Source organism: Pongo pygmaeus, chromosome 15 (genome assembly GCF_028885625.2).
Source record: "Pongo pygmaeus isolate AG05252 chromosome 15, NHGRI_mPonPyg2-v2.0_pri, whole genome shotgun sequence".
NCBI lineage: Eukaryota > Metazoa > Chordata > Mammalia > Primates > Hominidae > Pongo > Pongo pygmaeus.
In genome coordinates, this window is record NC_072388.2 from 72,899,515 (window position 1) to 72,919,951 (window position 20,437).

A 20,437-nucleotide genomic window follows, 5' to 3' on the forward strand; every position below is an offset into this window, starting at 1 on the left:
CCAGCTCTAAATATCCTCGACATCCTGGGCAGCCCAACACTTATCTCTCTTGCTCTTATCATACATTGAAGGTATTCCATACATACTCCACTGCTCCCCAGCCCCAAGGCTGCAGGTGAATGTCAACTCAGAAGGACTCTCGTTGCAGCAGAGGCCTTCAAGGCAGGTGTTTTTTTTTTTTTTTTTGGAGGGCCTTTTTGGAGACAGAGTCTTGCTCTATCATCCAGCCTGGAGTGCAGTGGCACAATCTCGGCTCTCAGCTCACTGCAACTTCTGCCTCCTGGGTTCAAGTGATTCTCCAGCCTCCTGAGTAGCTGGGACTACAGGTACACACCACCATGCCCAGCTAATTTTTGTATTTTTGGTAGAGACGGGGTTTCGCCATGTTGGCCAGGCTGGTCTTGAACTCCTGGCCTCAAGTGATCTGCCCGACTCAGCCTCCCAAAGCACTGGAATTAACAGGCATGAACTGCCACACCCAGCCTCCTTTCCTTTTTTAAAGAAGAAGAAACAATACAGAATGAAAGAAAGGGCTTTTTACTCTTCTCACTATGCATGTAAAAGATAGTTAAGCTCTAAAGATAAACTTGAGGATGTATTACCTGTCAGAAAATTCACAGTAACCCAAGCTAATATGCCTAAAAAGAAAGAAAGACAAGGATTAGATCCCAGAGCATTTTTTTCTCTTTCCTGGCCCCATCCTTGTTTTTTTTTTCCTCTCTAAATTCCATGTCTAGAGCACATGTTCCCTTCTCCCTGTCTTCTATTTCCTGCTATCCCATTCCTTCTGTTTATTCCTGACCCCAGTTCCTTTAGTTAGATCTTTCACTGATCCTGCCCCTCTCCCCCTGGAACACATATCAACACCTCTCCCACCTTCGTCGGACCCATCCATGATGCTAACACTGTCCTTTGGTACCAGAAAAGGTGACTTCCTGAAGATCTCCTTTACCTAGAGAAAAAGGAAAAAAAAAATCCCTAAGGCAATAAAATAGATTTCCATATTTTGACAGTGTCCTAGAAAACTACAGTGCCTTAGAAAACTACTCCATTTTTCCTAGATAACATATTGGCAAAACTCATTCCTTTGCCCTAAGAAACTAGAGAAGAAACTAGGCAAGCCATTACCAGTTTCTTGCAAAAACACAAACACAGAGATTCCTTTGACTTTAAGTAAAGCTAAATCAAACCATCTAAATGTATAGGTGAACTGGACCTACGGAAAGGCATATATTTAACCCTGCCAGCTCAAATCAGGATCCTGTAACTTTTTAAACCTGATAAACTCTACCTGGACATACACTGGAAACTAGGAGGAGCCTTCCCACTCCATTCCTTAGATGAGCTGACACGAACCCACTGTGGTGAAGTTCACACCTAAGGGCTGAGGTACTCTGCTACCAGCTCCTGTCAGATTCTGGCACGCATATGGCTAGGGTCTCTAGAGTGTGGGGAGACTCCAGATCTAGACTTAAGGAATCCTGTTTCAGGAGATGGGAATGAAGATCTTGCAAAAACATCTTGCCTTTCCATAATACAGACCATTGATATGGGTGTTATGTCTTATGTTTATATAATTATCAAGGGAAAGAAAAAAGAATTCTCCAAATAGGATAGGAAGAACTCTAGTCTGTTAGCTGTTCTCATTTCTGATGGGATGAAACATACCACATAATGACCTCTGGATCCTGTTTCAACCAGGAAAAACCAGTTAAGTTATATATAAACAAACTTTTAAAGACAGATAAGTGAACAGGATGAAGCACAGCAAGAGAGCTTCTGCTCTTGCCTTCTCCACTTTTCTCCCCCATCCTACAGTTTGTTCTCAAAACAGCAGCCAGAACGGTGCTTTAAAAATGGATGTCAAATCATGTCTTTCCTTGGCTCAAAACCTTCCAGTGGCAGCTGGGCATGGTGGCTCATACCTCTCATCCCAGCACTTTCGGAGGCTGAGGCAGGTGGATCACGTGAGGTCAGGAGTTCGAGACCAGCCTGGCCAACATGATGAAACCCCATCCCTACTAAAAATACAAAAAAATTAGCATGGTGGTGGGCACCTGTAATCCCAGCTACCTGGGAGGCTGAGGTAGGAGAATTGCTTGAACCCAGGAGGTGGAGGTTGCAGTGAGCCAAGATCGCGCCATTGCACTCTAGCCTGGGCAACAAGAGCGAGACTGTCTCAAAGAAAACAAAACAAAACAAAATGCCAAAAAACAAAAAACCTTCCAGTGGCTTCCTTTTTATAGAAAAAGCCAAAGTGCGGGCGGATCACCTGAAGTCAGGAGTTTGAGACCAGCCTGACCAACATGGTGAAAATCCATCTATACTAAAAATAGAATATTAGCCGGGCATGGTGGCACATGCCTGTAATCCTAGCTACTTGGGTGGCTGAGGCAGAAGAATCACTTGAACCCGGGAGGTGGAGGTTGCAGTGAGCGGAGATAGCGCCATTGCACTCCAGCCTGGGCAACAAGAGCAAAACTCAGTCTCAAAAAAAAAAAAAAAAAAAGAAAAAGCCAAAGTGATTACACTGGCCTTTGAGATCCTACATGATAAACACCCCCTAACCCCGCCTCTCTGAGGTTACCGCCTCCTTACCTCTCATATCGCTCTTTCCTCTCCAGCTATGCTGACCTCTTGGATGCTGTTCCTAACATACCAAGCACATACCTGCCTCTGGCCTTTGCACCTGCTGTTTCTTTAGCCTGGAATATTCTTCCCACAAATGTTTTGTGTAACTTGCTTCTTCATCCCCCTCAGATCTCTGATCAACTGAATTTTATCAAAGACTTCTTCCCTGACTGTCCTATTTAAAATAGCATTTCCCTCACACTATCACAAGATTCCCTACCTGCCTTTCCCTGCTTTTTTTTCTTTCCCTCCATAGCAACTACAGAACCTAACCTAACTTTCTTTTGACTTGATCAGATGTTTATTTTCTGTCTTCCTGAAGTAGAATGTAAGCTCCAGGAGTGCAAAGACCATTTTTGTATTTTTGATTCCCTGCTGAATGTATTCCAGTAACTTCACCAGTACCCAGTACAAAGTAAGCACTTTTTTTTTCTTTGAGACAGAGTCTTGCTCTGTCACCCAGGCTGGAGTGCAGTGGCGCCATCTCAGCTCACTGCAGCCTCTGCCTCCCGGGTTCACACCATTCTCCTGCCTCAGCCTCCCGAGTAGCTGGGACTACAGGCGCCTGCCACCATGCCTGGCTAATTTTGTGTATTTTTAGTAGAGACGGGGTTTCACCGTGTTAGCCAGGATGGTCTCGATCTCCTGACCTCCTGATCCACCCGCCTTGGCCTCCCAAAGTGCTGGGATTACAGATGTAAGCTACTGCACCCGGCCCAGTAAGCACTCTTAAGTTGAATAAATGAGGAATAAATCAGGAATCAGGATTCAGGTTCTCACAGAGACATACTAGGCTGCTCATCCTTGGATAAGTGACTTAAGTCCTCTGTACTGACAGTCAAAGGAAAATGGATTTAGGGGATTAGTACACCTGTAATACAGAGTCCTTTTTTGCCATAATTTTTTTTTTTTTGAGACGGAGTTTCACTCTTGTCGCCCAGGCTGGAGTGCAATGGCACGATCTTGGTTCACTGCAACCTCTGCCTCCCAGGTTCAAGTAATTCTCCTGCCTCAGCCTCCTCAGTAGCTGGGATTACAGGTGCCCGCCACCATGCCCAGCTAATTTTTGTATTTTTATTAGAGACAGGGTTTCACCATGTTGGCCAGGCTGGTCTTGAACTCCTGACCTCAGGTGATCCGCCCGCCTCGGCCTCCCAAAGTGTTGGGATTACAGGCATGAGCCACCGCGCCTGGCCTACTATGATTTTTAGTTTCAATCTTTTTTATTTTTTTGAGACAGAGTCTCGCTCTGTTGCCCAGGCTGGAGTGCAGTGGCGTGATCTCGGCTCACTGCAAGCTCCGCCTCCCAAGTTCAAGCAATTCTCCTGCCTTAGCCTCCTGAGTAGCTGATCAACAGGTGTGAGCCACCATGCCCAGCTAATTTTTGTATTTTCAGTAGAGACGGGGTTTCACCATGTTGGCCAGGCTGGTCTCAAACTCCTGACCTCAGGTAATCTGCCCGCCTTGGCCTCCCATAGAGCTGGGATTTTGGGCATGAGCTACCACACCGGGACTTAATTTTTTTTATAGAAATAGGGGTCTTGCTTTGTTGCCTGGACTGGTCTCAAATTCCTGGCCTCAAGCAATCCTCCTGCTTTGGCCTCCCAAAATACTGAGATTACAGGCATGAGCCACTGCACCGAGCCTGATTTTTTGTTATAATGAGATTATGCTTATATTCTTCACAACATGAAATTTAAATTTTATTAACTTACATGTTTACTGCATAACAAATATGTACAATAAAATTTAAAAATACTGAGTTTGGCCGGGCACGATGGCTCATGCCTGTAATCCCAGTACTTTGGGAGGCTGAGGTGGGCAGATCACCTTAGGTCAGGAGTTTGAGACCAGCCTGACCAACATGGCGAAACCCCATCTCTACTAAAAGATACAAAAATTAGCTGGGAGTGGTGGTGCACGCCTGTAGTCCCAGCTACTCGGGAAGCTGAGGTAGGAGAATCGCTTGAATTTGGGAGGCAGAGGTTGTAGTGACCTGAGGTCGCACTACTGCACTCCAGCCTGGGCGACAGAGCAAGTCTCTGTCTCTCAAAAAATAAATAAATAAATAAGAATAAAAATAAAAATACTGAATTTAACAAAACTCTCTATACTTAAATTTTTGATCTGAGTAAGAAGGGAGTTGAAATATATGACTTGGGGCCGGGTGTAGTGGCTCACATCTGTAATCCCAGCACTTTGGGGGGCCAGGGCGGGTGGAGTTTGAGGCCAGGAGTTTGAGACCAGCCTGGCCAACATGGTGAAACCCTGTCTCCACTAAAAATACAAAAATTAGCCAGGCGTGGTGGCACATGCCTGTAATCCCAACTACTCTGGAGGCTGAGGCAGTATTGTTTGAACCTGGGAGGCGGAGGTTGCAGTGAGCCAACATTGTGCCACTGCACTCCAGCCTGGGCAACAGAAAAAAAAAATGTATATATATATATATGACTTCACCAGGCGTGGTGACTCATGCCTATTCCTATAAGCCTAGCACTTTGGGAAGCCAAGGAAGGTGGATTGCCTGAGCTCAGGAGTTTGAAACCAAGACTGAGCAACATGGTGAAACCCTATGTCTACAAAAAAAAAATTATAAAAATTAGCCAGGTGTGGTGGCACATAACTGTAATCTCAGTTAATTGGGAGGCTAAGGCAGGAGAATTGCTTGAACCTGGGAGGTGGAGGTTGCAGTAAGCCAAGATCATGCCACTGCACTCAAGCTTGGAAGACAGAGCGAGACTCTGTTTCCAACAACAACAACAACAAAAAATCAAACTTTAAAATTCCATTATTCTTCTCAAAAACTTTATGCTGAGAGGAAAAAAGCCAGATATACAAAAATAAAAATAAAAACTGTATAATTCCATTTATATGAAAAGAATAAGCAAAACTTATTTATAGTGACAGAAAGCAAATTAGTGATTGGTTGGTTTCAGGGGTGAGGGAAACTCACTATAAAAGAGCATGAGGAAATTTCTATTTCTTGTCAAAACTCATTTAACTGTACACCTAAAATAGATAATTTTTTTTTTTTTTTGAGATGGAGTCTCGCTCTGTTGCGCAGGCTGGAGTGCAGTGGTGTGATCTCAGCTTAGTGGAACCTCTGCTTCCTGGGTTGAAGCAATTCTCCTGCCTCAGCCTCCTGAGTAGCTGGGACTACAGGCGTGCGCCACAATGCCCAGCTAATTTTTTGTATTTTTAGTAGAGATAAGGTTTCACCATGTTAGCCAGGCTGGTCTCAAACTCCTGACCTCAGGCAATCCACCCGCCTCAGCCTCCCAAAGTGCTGGGATTACAGGTGTGAGCCACCGTGCCCAGCCTAAAATAGATACATTTTATTGTACTTAAGTTTATCTTAATAAAGTTGATTAGAAACAATTTCTGATTCTGCTTTAAAAATCTAAAAGAATGAAGAATATCAGCCGGGCGCAGCGGCTCATGCCTGTAATTCCAGCACTTTGGGAGGCCGAGGCGGGCGGATCACGAGGTCAGGAGATTGAGACCGTCCTGGCTAACACAGTGAAACCCCGTCTCTACTAAAAATAAAAAAATTAGTCAGGCGTGGTGGCGGGTGCCTGTAGTCCCAGCTACTCAGGAGGCTGAGGCAGGAGAATGGCGTGAACCTGGGAGGTGGAGCTTGCAGCGAGCCAAGATGGTGCCACTGCACTCCAGCCTGGGTGACAGAGTGAGACTCCATCTCAAAAAAGAAAAAGAAAAAGAAAAAGAATGAAGAATATCCTAGATAGAAAGTACTTTAAATTTTTTAGGAAAAGCTCTGTACATTTAAGAGTGATAGTTAAAAATGTAAACAACTAGCTATAACAAGTGGTCAGAGTCATCACAGTGCTTTGGCAGTGGTGGAATACTGAAGGTAGTAGTCACATTCCAAAAGGCTAAAAACTCATAAAGTATTCACATAGGGAAAAGGGCAGAATGATCCAAGATGCAGTTTTAAAACTTACCTCAAAGAGCAGAGCCTTGGCTTTGTGTTCTGGCAGTAAGCGTAGTCCTGCTGTTGCCTTTAGGACCACTGGGGTCTTTTTCCAGTGACTTTGGGGGATTGAGTCTTTGGCCACCTCTAAGAGCCCTTGAACAGTCTCAGCACCCTTCAAAAGAGACAACCCATTCATCTGATGAACGATCCATTTAGTGGCTGGCACTGGTCTGTTCTGTCAACATACTTTGTGGGAGCAAGAAGAGGGAGGTGGCATAGGGCTCCAACCTCTCTCTGCTCTGTAGCAGGAGAAAACTAGAGAAGTGGGCTGCTTTGAAGAAGGAGAATCCAGGCCAGGCGCGGTGGTGTCTCACACCTGTAATCCCAGCACTTTGGGAGGCCAAGGTGGGTGGATCATTTGAGGTCAGGAGTTTGAGATCAGCTTGACCAACATGGTGAAACTCCATCTCCACTAAAAAATCCAAAAATAAGCCAGGCATGGTGGCACACGCCTGTAGTCTCAGCTACTCGGGAGGCTGAGGCAAGAGCATTGCTTGAACCTGGGAAGCAGAGGTTGCAGTGAGTCAAGCTTAGCTTATGCCACTGCACCACAGCCTGCGCAACAGAGTGAGACTCCCATCTCAAAAAAAAAAAGGAGAATCCATTTCATTTTGACACTCCTAATAAAACATTATTCTTTTTTTTTTTTTTTTTTTTTTTGAGACAGAGTTTTGCTCTGTCACCCAGGCTGGAGTGCAGTGGTGTGATCTTGGCTCACTGCAACCTCCATCTCCCAGGTTCAAGCGATGCTTGTGCCTCAGCCACCCAAGTAGCTAGGATTACAGGCATATGCCACCACACCTAGATAATTTTGTATTTTTAGTGGAAATGGGGTGTCACCATCTTGGCCAGGCTGGTCTCGAATACCTGACCTCAAGTGATCCACCCACCTCACCCTCCCAAAGTGCTGGGATTACAAGCATGAGCCACTGTGCCTGGCCAAATTATTCTTTTACATTATGATCATTTTAGTTGATTATTTATTTTTCTTTTTTTTTTTTTTTAGACGGAGTTTCACTCTTGTTGCCCAGGCTGGAGTGCAATGGCACAATCTCGGCTCACTGCAACCTCTGCCTCCCGGGTTCAAGCGATTCTCCTGCCTCAGCCTCCTGAGTAGCTGGGATTACAGGCATGCGCCACCGCACCTGGCTGATTATTTCATGTTTCTTATAGGTAAATCAGCTTTAGGATGGTATAGTGAAGAAAACACAGGAGTTAGAGTCAGAAGACTTGCTTGCTAGCCCTGTGGCCTAACTTAGGTCACTTGGCCTTGTTGGGACTTGGTTTCCTCAAGTGTAGGATGGGAGATACGCCACCTACCACCACTAAACTGTTGTGTGCATGAGGCAGAGTGCATGTGGTTGCCACACAAACTGTAGCAGTAATGATGCCATACTTTTGATGATCTCCTAAAGAACATGTCAGGCTTATTTTTGTATCATCATATTGTACACAGTAGATGCTCAATTTGTAATAAATGAAAACCATTATTTTAAATCCACTATTTCCCTGAATGAACTTTTATTCTGATATCTGACTGCCCTTTGATCATTGTTAGCAACTACAACATGATCACCTTTTCTAAATGCCAAGTCAGTTTCTAATAATATAGTTGCTTTCAACAGCTCCTAATTTTTCTTATTACTTATTTATTTTTAATTAATTAATTATTTATCTACTATTCAAATATACCCGACCCTGGTATTTTTTTTTAATACTTTAAGTTCTAGGGTACATGTGCACAATGTTCAGGTTTGTTACATATGTATACATGTGCCATGTTGGTGTGCTGCACCCATTAACTCGTCATTTACATTAGGTATATCTCCTAATGCTATCCCTCCCCCCTCTTCCCACCCCATTACAGGCCCCAGTGTGTGATGTCCCCCACCCTGTGTCCTCATTGTTCAACTCCTACCTATGAGTGAGAACATGTGGTGTTTGGTTTTCTGTCCTTACGATAGTTTGCTCAAAATGTATTGTTTCCAGCTTCATACATGTCCCTACAAAGGACATGAACTCATCCTTTTTTATGGCTGCATAGTATTCCGTGGTGTATATGTGCCACATTTTCTTAATCCAGTCTATCATTGATGGACATTTGGGTTGGTTCCAAGTCTTTGATATTGTGAATAATGCCACAATAAACATATGTGTGCATGTGTCTTTATAGCAGCATGATTTATAATCATTTGGGTATATACCCAGTAATGGGATGGCTGGGTCAAATGGTATTTCTAGTCCTAGATCCTTGAGGAATCACCACGCTGTCTTCCACAATGGTTGAACTAGTTTACAGTCCCACCAACAGTGTAAGAGTGTTACTATTTCTCCACATCCTCTCCAGCACTTGTTGTTTCCTGACTTTTTAATGATCGCCATTCTAACTGGTGTGAGATGGTATCTCATTGTGGTTTTGATTTGCATTTCTCTGATGGCCAGTGATGATGAGCATTTTTTCATGTCTGTTGGCTGCATAAATGTCTTCTTTTGAGAAGTGTCTGTTCATATCCTTTGCCCACTTTTTGATGGGGTTGTTTGATTTTTTCTTGTAAATTTGTTTAAGTTCTTTGTAGATTCTGGATATTAGCCCTTTGTCAGATGGGTAGATTGTAAAAATTTTCTCCCATTCTGTAGGCTGCCTGTTTAGTCTGACGGTAGTTTGTTTTGAACAGCTCCTAATTTTTCTAGTAGATTTGCTATCCATGTGCTACTGAACTAAGAAAATATATCCTCTCAGGGCCAGGCACGGTGGCTCACACCTGTAATCCCAGCACTTTGAGAGGCCGAGGTGGGCGGATCACAAGGTCAGGAGTTCGAGACCAGCCTGGCCAACATAGTGAAACTCCATCGCTACTAAAAATACAAAAATTAGCCGGGCATGGTGGCATATGCCTGTAGTCCCAGCTACTCGCGAGGCTGAGGCAGGAGAATCGCTTGAACCTGGGACATGGAGGTTGTGGTAAGCCGAGATCAGGCCACTGCACTCCAGCCTGGGTAACAGAGCGATACTCCGTCCAAAAAAAAAAAAAGAAAATGTATATATATCCATATATCCTCTCAGTTCTCCAAACTCAAATCATTTTTAACATCAACCATTTGGGTAATGATTATTCTTGTGACACTGAACAATAAATATCTTTACATTTGCTCCCTAAGTTTAATATTCTGCCTTATTCTATTTTATTTCAACGTGGCCTCAGACACTTAGGATGTAGTATGTTGTGGGTGCTCAAATGTGAAATATAGTCGCCACAAACTCTCTATTCATCCTCTACCACCAAAGATTTTTGTCATCATGGGTTGTTGCCTAATTTCTCAAGTATAGGTATGGTTCCATCCTGCATCAAGGCACTCTGAAATGGAATTCACTGCTCACCATCCCTTCAACTGCCATGTTTATACATCATACCCTATAGAACTTCATGTCTATCTTCTGCATTTACATGAACAAATGCAATTGATGGCTTCAACTCAAAATTTTAAACAGTAAGTACGTAGGGAGTAATGTCTTAAAAGCTAGTGTCATCCTTGCATTACCACAACCAATTTTCTAGCCTTCTTCCACCCAGCCCTCATGAGCGTGGGAAATATAATTAATTTTATCCAGGAGATTAGCTGAGGAGAGAAAGTTGATCTCACACATGACCTCAATCTCATTAGTGAATAGCATGAAATATTCAACAGCAGTGGTGTGGTCAAGATATCAAGGCATTGAGAATCTAAACGTCAAATCATAAGAAACTCACCTGCTTAGGTTGATCTACAAAAGCAGAAAGTCCTGGCTTCACAGAATCAAAAACTTCCCCTTCTAGAATTGGAAGCTGTCCTATTTTGTCCATGGAACAAAACAGAAGAGAAAGCTGGTTACCAAAAGTTAGGCTGCCTCAGATGCTGGGCTCTGTCTCTGTAAGCTTTCCTATGACTTCCCTGAAGTTATCCCAAATGATCCTACTTGTGAGGAATGTCTTGCAGGAGTACTGGCAAGAGGGACTAGAGCAACCTCTGAGGGTCCATTTCTGCTACCATTTCTCTGGTGGACACCTAGCTCCTCCACCTCTCCCCAGGCTCCATAAGTGACCTGAGGAAAAAACACTGACAATTCAGAAAAAGTTAATCTTCAGGGATTCCTAGCCTCATGTCCAAGGATGGCGGTGAAATTCTCATGTGATCCTTCTCCCAAAACTACTCCCCATATTCTGAATATTATGGATCTCTGGAGTATCCCATGTTTAAAGAAGAAGAACAAATTATAGCTATTCTTTTTGAACACATGGGTTTCAGACTACAGACAGCCCAGCTCTCTTCTAATTTCACACTGAATTAAACCATGTGTTCTGGCCAAGCATGGTGACTCACACCTATAATCCCAGTACTTTGGGAGGCTGAGGTGGGAGGATCACTTGAGCCTAGGAGTTTGAGGCCAGCCTGAGCAGGTCTCTATAAAAAAATTTAAAAATGAGCTGGGCATGGTGACACAAGCCTGTAGTCCCAGCAACTCAGGGGGCTGAGGTGGAAGGATTGCTTGAGCCCAGGAGGTCAAGGTTGCAGTTATGTGTCATCATGCCACTGCACTACAGACCGGGCAATAAAGCAAGACCTTGTCTCAAAAAAAAGTTAAAAAATAAAAACAAAACAAATAAATAAAAATAAATAAATAAACCACATGTTCAATTGTAGTTCAAAGTTCTCTGAAGAAAGACATCCACTAGGTGTGCGATTCTGTAATTCACATAATAAACTCTCAGCATATTTGTTTCTGGGAGGAGATGCTAAAGTGTGGATTTACAGACTCTAGTAAGGGTCCCAGTTGCACTTACCTGGCATTTTCTGCACAAAGGTGTAAACATGAATTCGAGTTCCAGTGCTCCCTGCATCAAACATAATTCCATACAAGGTGCTGGCACTGACATTGATGGGGCACATGGAAGACAGGAAGATACCCTCAAACCAAGTCTGCTGGTTCCTGTGGGAGACAGCGCTGCAAACACAGGATACCACCAGAATGAAAAAGACTGTGCCCCAAGAGGTGGCCATTCTTTTCCCAAGATGTGGCTGGGTGGAGGCTTTTGTTGCAGAAGCAATCCTGCTCACACACCTGCAGAGGCTTATAGGAAAAAGACACACAAGTTAGACCAACTAGCTTTTTTAGTTACACCTGTAAAAGAAGAAACACTCACTCCTGGGCCCAAGGTGTTCTTTTCCCTATTCTAATAACCTGTACAACAAGCTAAACCAGGGTGATGTGGGCTCTTAGCACCTTTTCCGAAGGGTATCTAGTTCCAAAAGGAAATTGGAATTGAAGATATATTTTCCCATGCTTTGGTTTTTAAAAATACAGAGTAATTGTACATATTTATGGAATACATGTTATATTTTGATATATGCAGACAATGTGTAAAGATCAAATCAGAGAATCTAGGATATCTATTACAACATTTATCATTTTTTGTGTTGGAAACATTTCAAATCTTCTAGCTATTTTGAAATACACAATAAAATATTGTTAACTATAGTCACCCTACTGAACTATCAAACACTATAACTTATTCCTTCTATCTAATTGTAAGTTTGTATCCATTAACCAAGTTCTCTTAATCTCTCCACACCCCACTACCCTTCCCAGCCCCTCTGGTAACTGTCATTCTATTCTACTCCCATGAGATCAACTTTTTTAGCTCCCATATGTGAGTGAGAACATGCAGTATATATCTTTCTGAGCCTGGCATGTTTCACTTAATATAACGACCTTTGCTTTTTTTTTTGAGATGGAGTCTCACTCTGTCGCCCAGGCTGGAATGCAGTGGCGCAATCTCAGCTCACTGAAACCTCTGCCTCCCGGGTTCATGCGATTCTCCTGCCTCAGCCTCCTGAGTAGCTGGGATTACAGGGGGACACCACCACGTCCAGCTAATTTTTGTATTTTTAGTAGAGACGGGGTTTCACCATGTTGGTCAGGCTGGTCTCGAACTCCTGACCTTGTGATCCACCCATCTTGGCCTCCCAAAGTGCTGGGATTACAGGCATAAGCCACCGCGCTCAGCCACTTTGCTTTTAATTATAGGGTGGGGGCCAGGAACAGTGGCTCCAGCCTATAATTCCAGCACTTTGGGAGGCTCAGGTGGGAGGATTGCTTGAGCCTAGGAGTTCACGACTAGCTTTGGCAACATAGCGAGAGCCCTGTCTCTACAAAAAAATACACAGGCTGGGCGCGGTGGCTCATGCCTCTAATCCCAGCACTTTGGGAGGCCAAGGCAGGTGGATCACGTGAGGTCAGGAGTTCAAGACCAGCCTGGCCAACATGGTGAAACCCTGCCTCTACAAAAATACAAAAATTAGCTGGGCATGATGGCGGGTACCTATAATCCTAGCTACTCGGGAGGCTGAGGCAGGAGAATCTCTTGAACCCGGGAGGCAGAGGTTGTAGCGAGCCGAGATCGTGCCACTGCACTCCAGCCTGGGCAACAGAGCAAGACTCAGTCTCAAAAAAAAAAAAAAAAAAAAAAAAAAATTAGCTGGGCATGGTGGCAGGTGCCTGTAATCCCAGCTACTCAGGAGGCTGAGGCAGGAGAACCACTTGAACCAGGGAAGCGAAGGTTCCAGTGAGCAGACCTCGAGCCACTACACTCCAGCTTGGGAAACAGAGCGAGACTCCGTCTCAAAAAATATATATATATATAAATAAATAAATTAGCCAGGTAGGGTGGCACATGCCTATAGTCCCAGGTACTTGGGAGGCTGAGGTAGGAAGACCGCTTGAGTCCAGGAGCTCAAGGTTACAGTGAGCTATGATCATGCCATTGCACTCCAGCCTGGGTGACAAAGTAAGACCCTGTCTCTAAAAATAAAAAATAATAATTGTAGGGTGGCTCTCACATACTCAAAGGCTCTCTGTCACTCTGCTCCTATTGTTGAGTCTAATTTCTTCTTTCCATTTTGATGATTTTCCCTTTAGAATATAAATACCCGTTTCTCCCTCCCTCTTTTCTTACTCCCCACCTTTTTTTGAGACAGGGTCTCACTCTGTCACCTCAGCTGGAGTGCAGTGGCACAATCACGGTTCACTGCAATCGTCACCTCCTGGGCTCAAGTGATCCTTCCACCTCAGCCTCCCGAGTAGTTGGGATTACACGTGTGTGCCTCCATACCTGGCTATTTTTTTTATTTTGGTAGAGATGGGGTTCTGCCATATTGCCCTGGCTGGTCTTGAACTCAGCCTGAGATCCACCTGCCTCAGCCTCCCAAAGTGCTGGGATTTCAGGCATGAGCCACTTCACCCAGCTGGATTTGTTTTACTGGGAAATAATTTTTTAAATGTATAGGTTTTTTTTTTTCATCATTCTGCAACAAAGCCATTATCATGAGTTTGAATATTATTGAAACCTGTGATAAAAAACATTTGTGGCTGGTGCAGTGGCTCATGCCTGTAATCTCAGCACTTTGGGAGGCCGAGGCGGGTGGATCACATGAGGTCAGGAGTTCGAGACCAGCATGACCAATATGGTGAAACCCCATCTCTACTAAAAATACAAAAATGAGCCAGGCATGGTGGCATGCGCCAGTAGTCCCAGCTACTCAGGAGGCTGAGACAGGAGAATTGCTTGAAACCGGGAAGCAGAAGTTGAAGTGAGCCGAAACCATGCCACTGCACTCCAGCCTGGGTGACGGAGTGAGACTCTGTCTCAAAACAAAAACAAAAACAAAAACAAAAAATCACTTGGTAGTGTTGAATGGAATAATGGCATCCATCCTTCACAGTTGCTTTACTAGCAACTTTTTTCCCCCTCTTTTTTTCTGGATGGACATTAAATGAGAAACAAACAAAAACAATTAAGTGCTTTTTGTTTTGGTGATTTGTATCTGGCCTCCTGAAAAGCTCAGACTGTGTCCTATGATCTCATCCGTAAAGGAGAACTCAAGGTCAGGGTTTCTTAATCTTAGCACTGTTTACATTTAGGGGCCGGGAGCAGTGCCTCACACCTGTAATCCCAGCACTTTGGGAGGCCAATGCTGGCGGATCATTTGAGGTTAGGAGTTTGAGACCAGCCTGGCCAACGTGGTGAAACCCCCGTCTCTACTAAAATACAAAAATTAGTTAGTTGTGGTGATGCGTGCCTGTAATCCCAGCTACTCAGGAGGCTGAGGCAGGAACATCACTTGAACCCGGGAGGCAGAGGCTGCAGTGAGTCAAGATTGCACCACTGTGCTCCAGCCTGGGGGACAGAGCAAGAATCTGTCTAAAAAAAAAAAAAAAAAAAGCAACAATAACCAAAAAAAAAAAAAAGAAAAAGACAATTAGGGCTTGATGTGGGCGCTGTCCTGTGTAAGGTAGGATGTTTAGCAGTATCCCCAGCCTCTATCCACTAGAGGTCAGTAGCACATCCCACCCCTCCACCCACAACCAGTTGTGATAACCAAAAACGTCTCCAGACATTGCCAGCTGTCTGCTGGCTAATTTTCCTGCTCTAGATATTTACATATAAAATATATTCTATGTATTTTCATTTTAAGTTTATTTAAAAAAATTTTTTTAAATAGCCTGTAATCCCAGCTACTCAGGAGCCTGAGGCAGGAGAATCACTTGAACCCGGGAGGCGAAGGGTGCAGTGAGCTGAGATTGCACCATTGCACTCCAGCGTGGGCAACAAGAGCAAAACTCCGTCTCAAAAAAAAAAAAAAGGTATATATATATATAAATATAAAATATTTTCATATATATGTATGTATATAAACATATGTTTTCTCTGCCATTTTCTTCCAGTAGTAATAAATAATGCCATATCTATCCTCTAAGGTAAGGCTTCCTGACTTGCACTTTATGTACTTTGCACCAAACAGTTTTGGGTCTTCTGATTCAGCTTTCATCTCTGGATCTCTTATGTAAGCCATAGTTTACTGGTTAAGTGACAAGATCTGATTCTAAAGTTCTCATTTCCCAGGCCCTTCAGCTCTAACAAAATACTTCATATATTTGGAGTACAGATTAAGGATTCTCAATCATCTCAACTTTGTTGAGTATCTAGGGTTTATCAAAATGTCTCCCTCCCCACAGGTGACATATTACATAAAATAAAGCAAATTAGGCCAGGCGTGGTGGCTCACACCTGTAATCCCAACACTTTGGGAGGCCGAGGTGAGTAGATCACCTGAGGTCAGGAGTTTGAGACCAGCCTGGCCAACATGGTGAAACTCTGTCTCTATTAAAATACAAAAAAAAATTAGGCGTGGTGGCGCATGCCTGTAGCTCCAGTTACTAGGGAGGCTGAGGCAGGAGAATTGCTTGAACCTGGGAGGCAAAGGCTGCAGTGAGTGGAGATTGTGCCACTGCACTCCAGCCTAGGCGACGGAACAAGACTCCATCTCAAAAAAAAAAAACACACACAAATTAAAGTTAATTGCAGCTGGGTGTGGTGGCTCACGCCTACCATCTCAGCACTTTGGGAGGCCGAGGCGGGCGGATCACTTGAGGTCAGGAGTACGAGACCAGCCTGGGTAACATGGCGAAACCCCGTCTGTACTAAAAATACAAAAATTAGCCGGGCATGGTGGTACAGGCCTGTAGTCCTAGCTACTTGGGAGGCTGAAGTACGAGAGTCGCTTGAACCTGGGAGGCGGAGGTTGCAGTGAGCTGAGACTGTGCCACTGCACTCCAGCCTAAGAGACAGAGTGAGATTCTATCTCAAAATAAATACATAAAATAAAGTTAACTATATTTGGAATTTTAAAATATTTGGGCTGGGTAAAGTGGCTCATGCCTGTAAACCCGGCAGTTCGACAGGCCAAGGCGAGTGGATTGTTTGAGGTCAGGAGTTCGAGACCAGCTTGGGCAACATGACGAAACCCCATCTCTACCAAAAGTACAAAAATTAGTTGGATGTGGTGGCATGCACCTGTGGTCCTAGCTACTTGGGAAGCTGGAGGTGGGAGGATCTCTGGATCCTGGGAAGTTGAGGTTCAGTGAGCTGTGATTGCACTACTGCACTTCAGCCTAGGTACAGAGTGAGACCCTGTCTCAATAAATAAAATATTTAAAATAACTAGAGTTGGTCTTAGGTACTACAAAAGCAGAGTTGGAACCATCCGTTTGAACACTATTCAAGGTTGAACTTCTATCCTGTAGTTAAGAATAACAGCTATTGGTTAGGAGAGGAACAAACAAAATTGTTTGACCTTTTACAATCCCAAACAAAGGAAACTTCATGCCAGGAAATCAACCACTGATACAGGCATAGCTGCCTGGCCAGGTTCACACTCTGGCTGATTCTTTTACAGCAAATGAGCTAGACATGTAGATCAAACTAAATAACTCAAAACAGAAACAACTCTTCAGAGTCTCTGAGTGTTAACAGATCCTTGCTTTGTCCAACTCTTGGTCCCTCTTCTCCCTCAGAAAGTGAATTAATGGCATTCTAGGCAGCAGCTTTCCTTCCTCTGTGTGACTGCAGTTTCTTCAGGGGTCACCCATATTTTGTATTAATATATCATTGTAGTTTTTGAAAAACCTCTCCAGCTTCTATTTCTATTAAGTAAATATTTGTTTTTCTTACAGAGATTTCAAAGGTGAAAAAAAAACCCTAGGTATCTGTTTTCACAAGAAAACAAAAAACAAACAAACAAACAAAAAACCCTGCAGAGTCATACCAGTTGTTCAGTATAAAACCAACCAACAGATTTTAGAGAAAGCAAAGGATGAATAAATAGAATGCCCCTTTCTGCTCTCAGTAACTACATTCTAAACCACTTGCAATCGCACTTTTAAGATTAGTTATTTTAAAATGGCATTAGGCATTATTTTATTTTTTTAAACTTTATTTATTTATTTATTTTGAGATGGAGTCTCACTCTGTTGCCCAGACTGGAGTGCAATGGTGCAATCTTGGCTCTCTGCAACCTCTGCCTCCTGGAATCAAGAAAGTCTCTTGCCTCAGCCTCCCTAGAAGCTAGGATTACAGGCGCATACCACCACTCCCGGCTAATTTTTTGTATTTTTAGTAGAGACGGGGTTTCACCATGTTGGCCAGGCTGGTTTCAAACTCCTGACCTCAGGTGATCCACTTGCCTCGGCCTCCCAAAGTCCTGGGATAACAGGCACGAGCCACCACACTGAGCAATGTAAGCCATTTTAAAATAACTAATGCGCCAGGTGCAGTGGCTCACGCCTGTAATCCCAACACTTTGGGAGGCCAAGGCGGGTGGATCATGAGGTCAGGAGTTCGAAACCAGACTGGTCAACATGGTGACACCCCATCTCTACTAAAAACACAAAAATTAGCCAGGCGTGGTGGCAGGCACCTGTAATCCCAACTACTTGGGAGGCTGAGTCAGGAGAATCGCTTGAACCCAGGAGGCGGAGGTTGCAATGAGATAAGATTGCACCAGCACTCCAGCCTGGGCGACACAGCAAGACTCCGTCTCAAAAAAAAAAAAAGTCTTACATTTATAGAATGACATCCTATTTTACAGAACCCCAGTCTGCACAGCTTGCTCATTCACTATGTTAAAATCTTTGCTCAAATATGTCAGCTTCTCAGTGAGACCTTCCTTGTCCACCTTATTTAAAATTATAACCCATCTGACCACATCATGTTTTCCTATCTACCTTTTCTGCTTATTTTTCTCCACAGAACTTTTTACCATCTAAGACATTATATAACTTACTTTTGTTTATTTTCATATTTCCTGTTTCCTGCCACCTTTACCCACTATGTGAACTATACATAGGCAGGCAGAAAATTTTTTTTTTTTTTAATACAGAGTCTTGCTCTATCACCCAGGCTGGAGTGCAGTGGTGCAATCTCACCTCACTGCAACCTACGCCTCCTGGGTTCAAGCGATTCTCATGCCTCAGCCTCCCAAGCAGCCGGGATTACAAGCATGTGCCACCGCGCCTGGCTAATTTTGTATTTTTAATAGAGACAGGGTTTTGCCATGTTGGCCAGGCTGTTCTCAAACTTCTGGTCTCAAGTGATCCACCCGCCTCAGCCTCCCAAAATGCTAGGATTACAGGCATGAGCCACCTTGGCTGGCCCGTAAGCAGGAATTTTTATCTGTTTTGTTTTTTATGTGTTCCTGGTGCTGGAATGGTGGTGTGAGCACACAGCAGATGTTGAATGAATACTCCAAAGGGATAAACAATAATACAGTAACTCAGGCACTAGATCTCATCCATTTAATAAAAATATAACAGCTGGTCGGGCACAGTGGCTCACGCCTGTAAGTGTGCCACTGCACTCCAGCCTGAGTGACAGAGAGAGACTCTATCTCAAATAATAATAATAATAATAATAGCTGACTGCATTCCAAAAGGAGATTACCCAGCCCTTGAAAAAAATCACAATTCCAAGCTTCAGTGAAGGTTTTCCCCACATCTGTTATATAAAGGTGACATTTTTCCAAATGTGTCAAGTTTTACATGCTACTCAAAATAGTGCAGATAGGTGTACTTTTTGTAGACTAGGGAGGTATGTATACGTCAGTACATTTAAATCTACTCCTTTCAGAATTGGTCTTCTCATTTTCTCTTGCTCACTATCTCTTATTCACCCCCAACAAAGCCCTGTTTCCAATTCTTTTTGTTGAGACTGGTGCCAGCCAGTGTTTGTCACTATCTCCATCTCCTTCTATGGTCTTTTGTGTCTCTTTATACCTGGAGTAAACATGAATCGTCCCCACTCAGCTTTCCCAGAGCGCCACACTCTGGCTTCCTTTCTTCCATGTCCCCGGAAGCCTGAGAGACCACAATCCCAGAGGACCTGGGCCCCATTCATGTGCTCACCTGCTTGTGTCTGCCTGTTCCCTGAGTCCTTGCTTTCGCCGCAGGTTGCCTTTTGCTCTTTGCTCCTGTTTCAGCTCCTCTTAATCAAGCGAGCCTCATGAACCGCATTCACCTTTGTGCCAGTTTGCAACTAACAGTGTGGCATTTTGCTAACTCACTCCCTTCTCTATCCTTCCCTCCTCCCTTACTCTCCTTTTCTCTGAGTACACAATTCGTTCATCTACTTTTATCATAGTTAACTGCCAACTAGTAGGATTATCGCTCATAGGGCGGAAGCTGCTCAGGAACTCATTTCTGTGTTTTTGTTAGCCACATTGAAAAGTTAATAGCATTTCTCAATACCTTCCATCCCTGACACAGAATTTAGAAACATGGATGGAACATAACTTGGTCTCTTAAAAAAAAAAACAAAAAAACTTTAGAAACCTGGGCATTGAACTATCTAGTTAATAAGCATGTACTGAGTATCTAACATATACCAGGCACTGTGCTAGATTCTTGATATACACAGAGGAATCAGATATAGAAGAAATTTCAGCTTACTGGAGAAAACAGGGCTAGGCACAGTGGCTCATGTCTGCAATCTTAGCACTTTGGAAGGTCGAGGCAGGAGGATTACTTGAGGTCAGGATTTCAAGACCACCCTGGGCAACACAGTGAAGCTTTGTCTCTACAAAAATAAAAAAATTATCTGGGCATGGTGACATGCACCTGTAGTCCCAGCTACTCAGAAGGCTAAGGTGGGAGGATCGCTTGAGCCTAAGAGGTCAAGGCTGCATGAACCATGATTATATCACTGCATTCCAGCCTGGGCTACAGAGCAAGAACCTGTCTCAAAAAACAAACAAACAAACAAAACCCAGACAAGCAAACCAATGACTGTAATGTACCGTGATAAGTTCTCTGACAGAAATGCATGCACACAAAGTGCTCTAGGAACAGATATAAGGGACAAGAAACTTGACTTGGAAGAGGAAAGGTGAAGGTGGGATGGGACTGGGAGGCTTCTTGAGGGATGAGAGGTAGGAATTATCCTG

The 20,437-nt window shown here is 43.7% G+C and overlaps 1 protein-coding gene across 8 annotated transcripts in view; it reads right to left on the reverse strand.

The window, feature by feature from the left end:
- The window catches only part of ENTPD5 (ectonucleoside triphosphate diphosphohydrolase 5 (inactive)), a 55,814-nt gene that overhangs the window by 13,074 nt on the left and 22,303 nt on the right, over window positions 1–20,437 (reverse strand). For 7 of the 8 annotated variants that reach the window (XM_054447860.2, XM_054447859.2, XM_054447861.2 and 4 more), the window contains exons 4-8: window positions 11,446–11,732; window positions 10,375–10,454; window positions 6,594–6,737; window positions 877–952; window positions 603–638 (exon numbers count right to left, since the gene is read on the reverse strand). In XM_054447860.2, the coding sequence (XP_054303835.1) occupies window positions 603–638; window positions 877–952; window positions 6,594–6,737; window positions 10,375–10,454; window positions 11,446–11,662 (553 nt within the window). In that variant the 5' untranslated portion in view covers window positions 11,663–11,732. Of the gene's footprint in view, window positions 1–602; window positions 639–876; window positions 953–6,593; window positions 6,738–10,374; window positions 10,455–11,445; window positions 11,733–19,400; window positions 19,710–20,437 lie in introns of those variants that run through there. The other variant, XM_054447862.2, reaches the window with a different exon arrangement.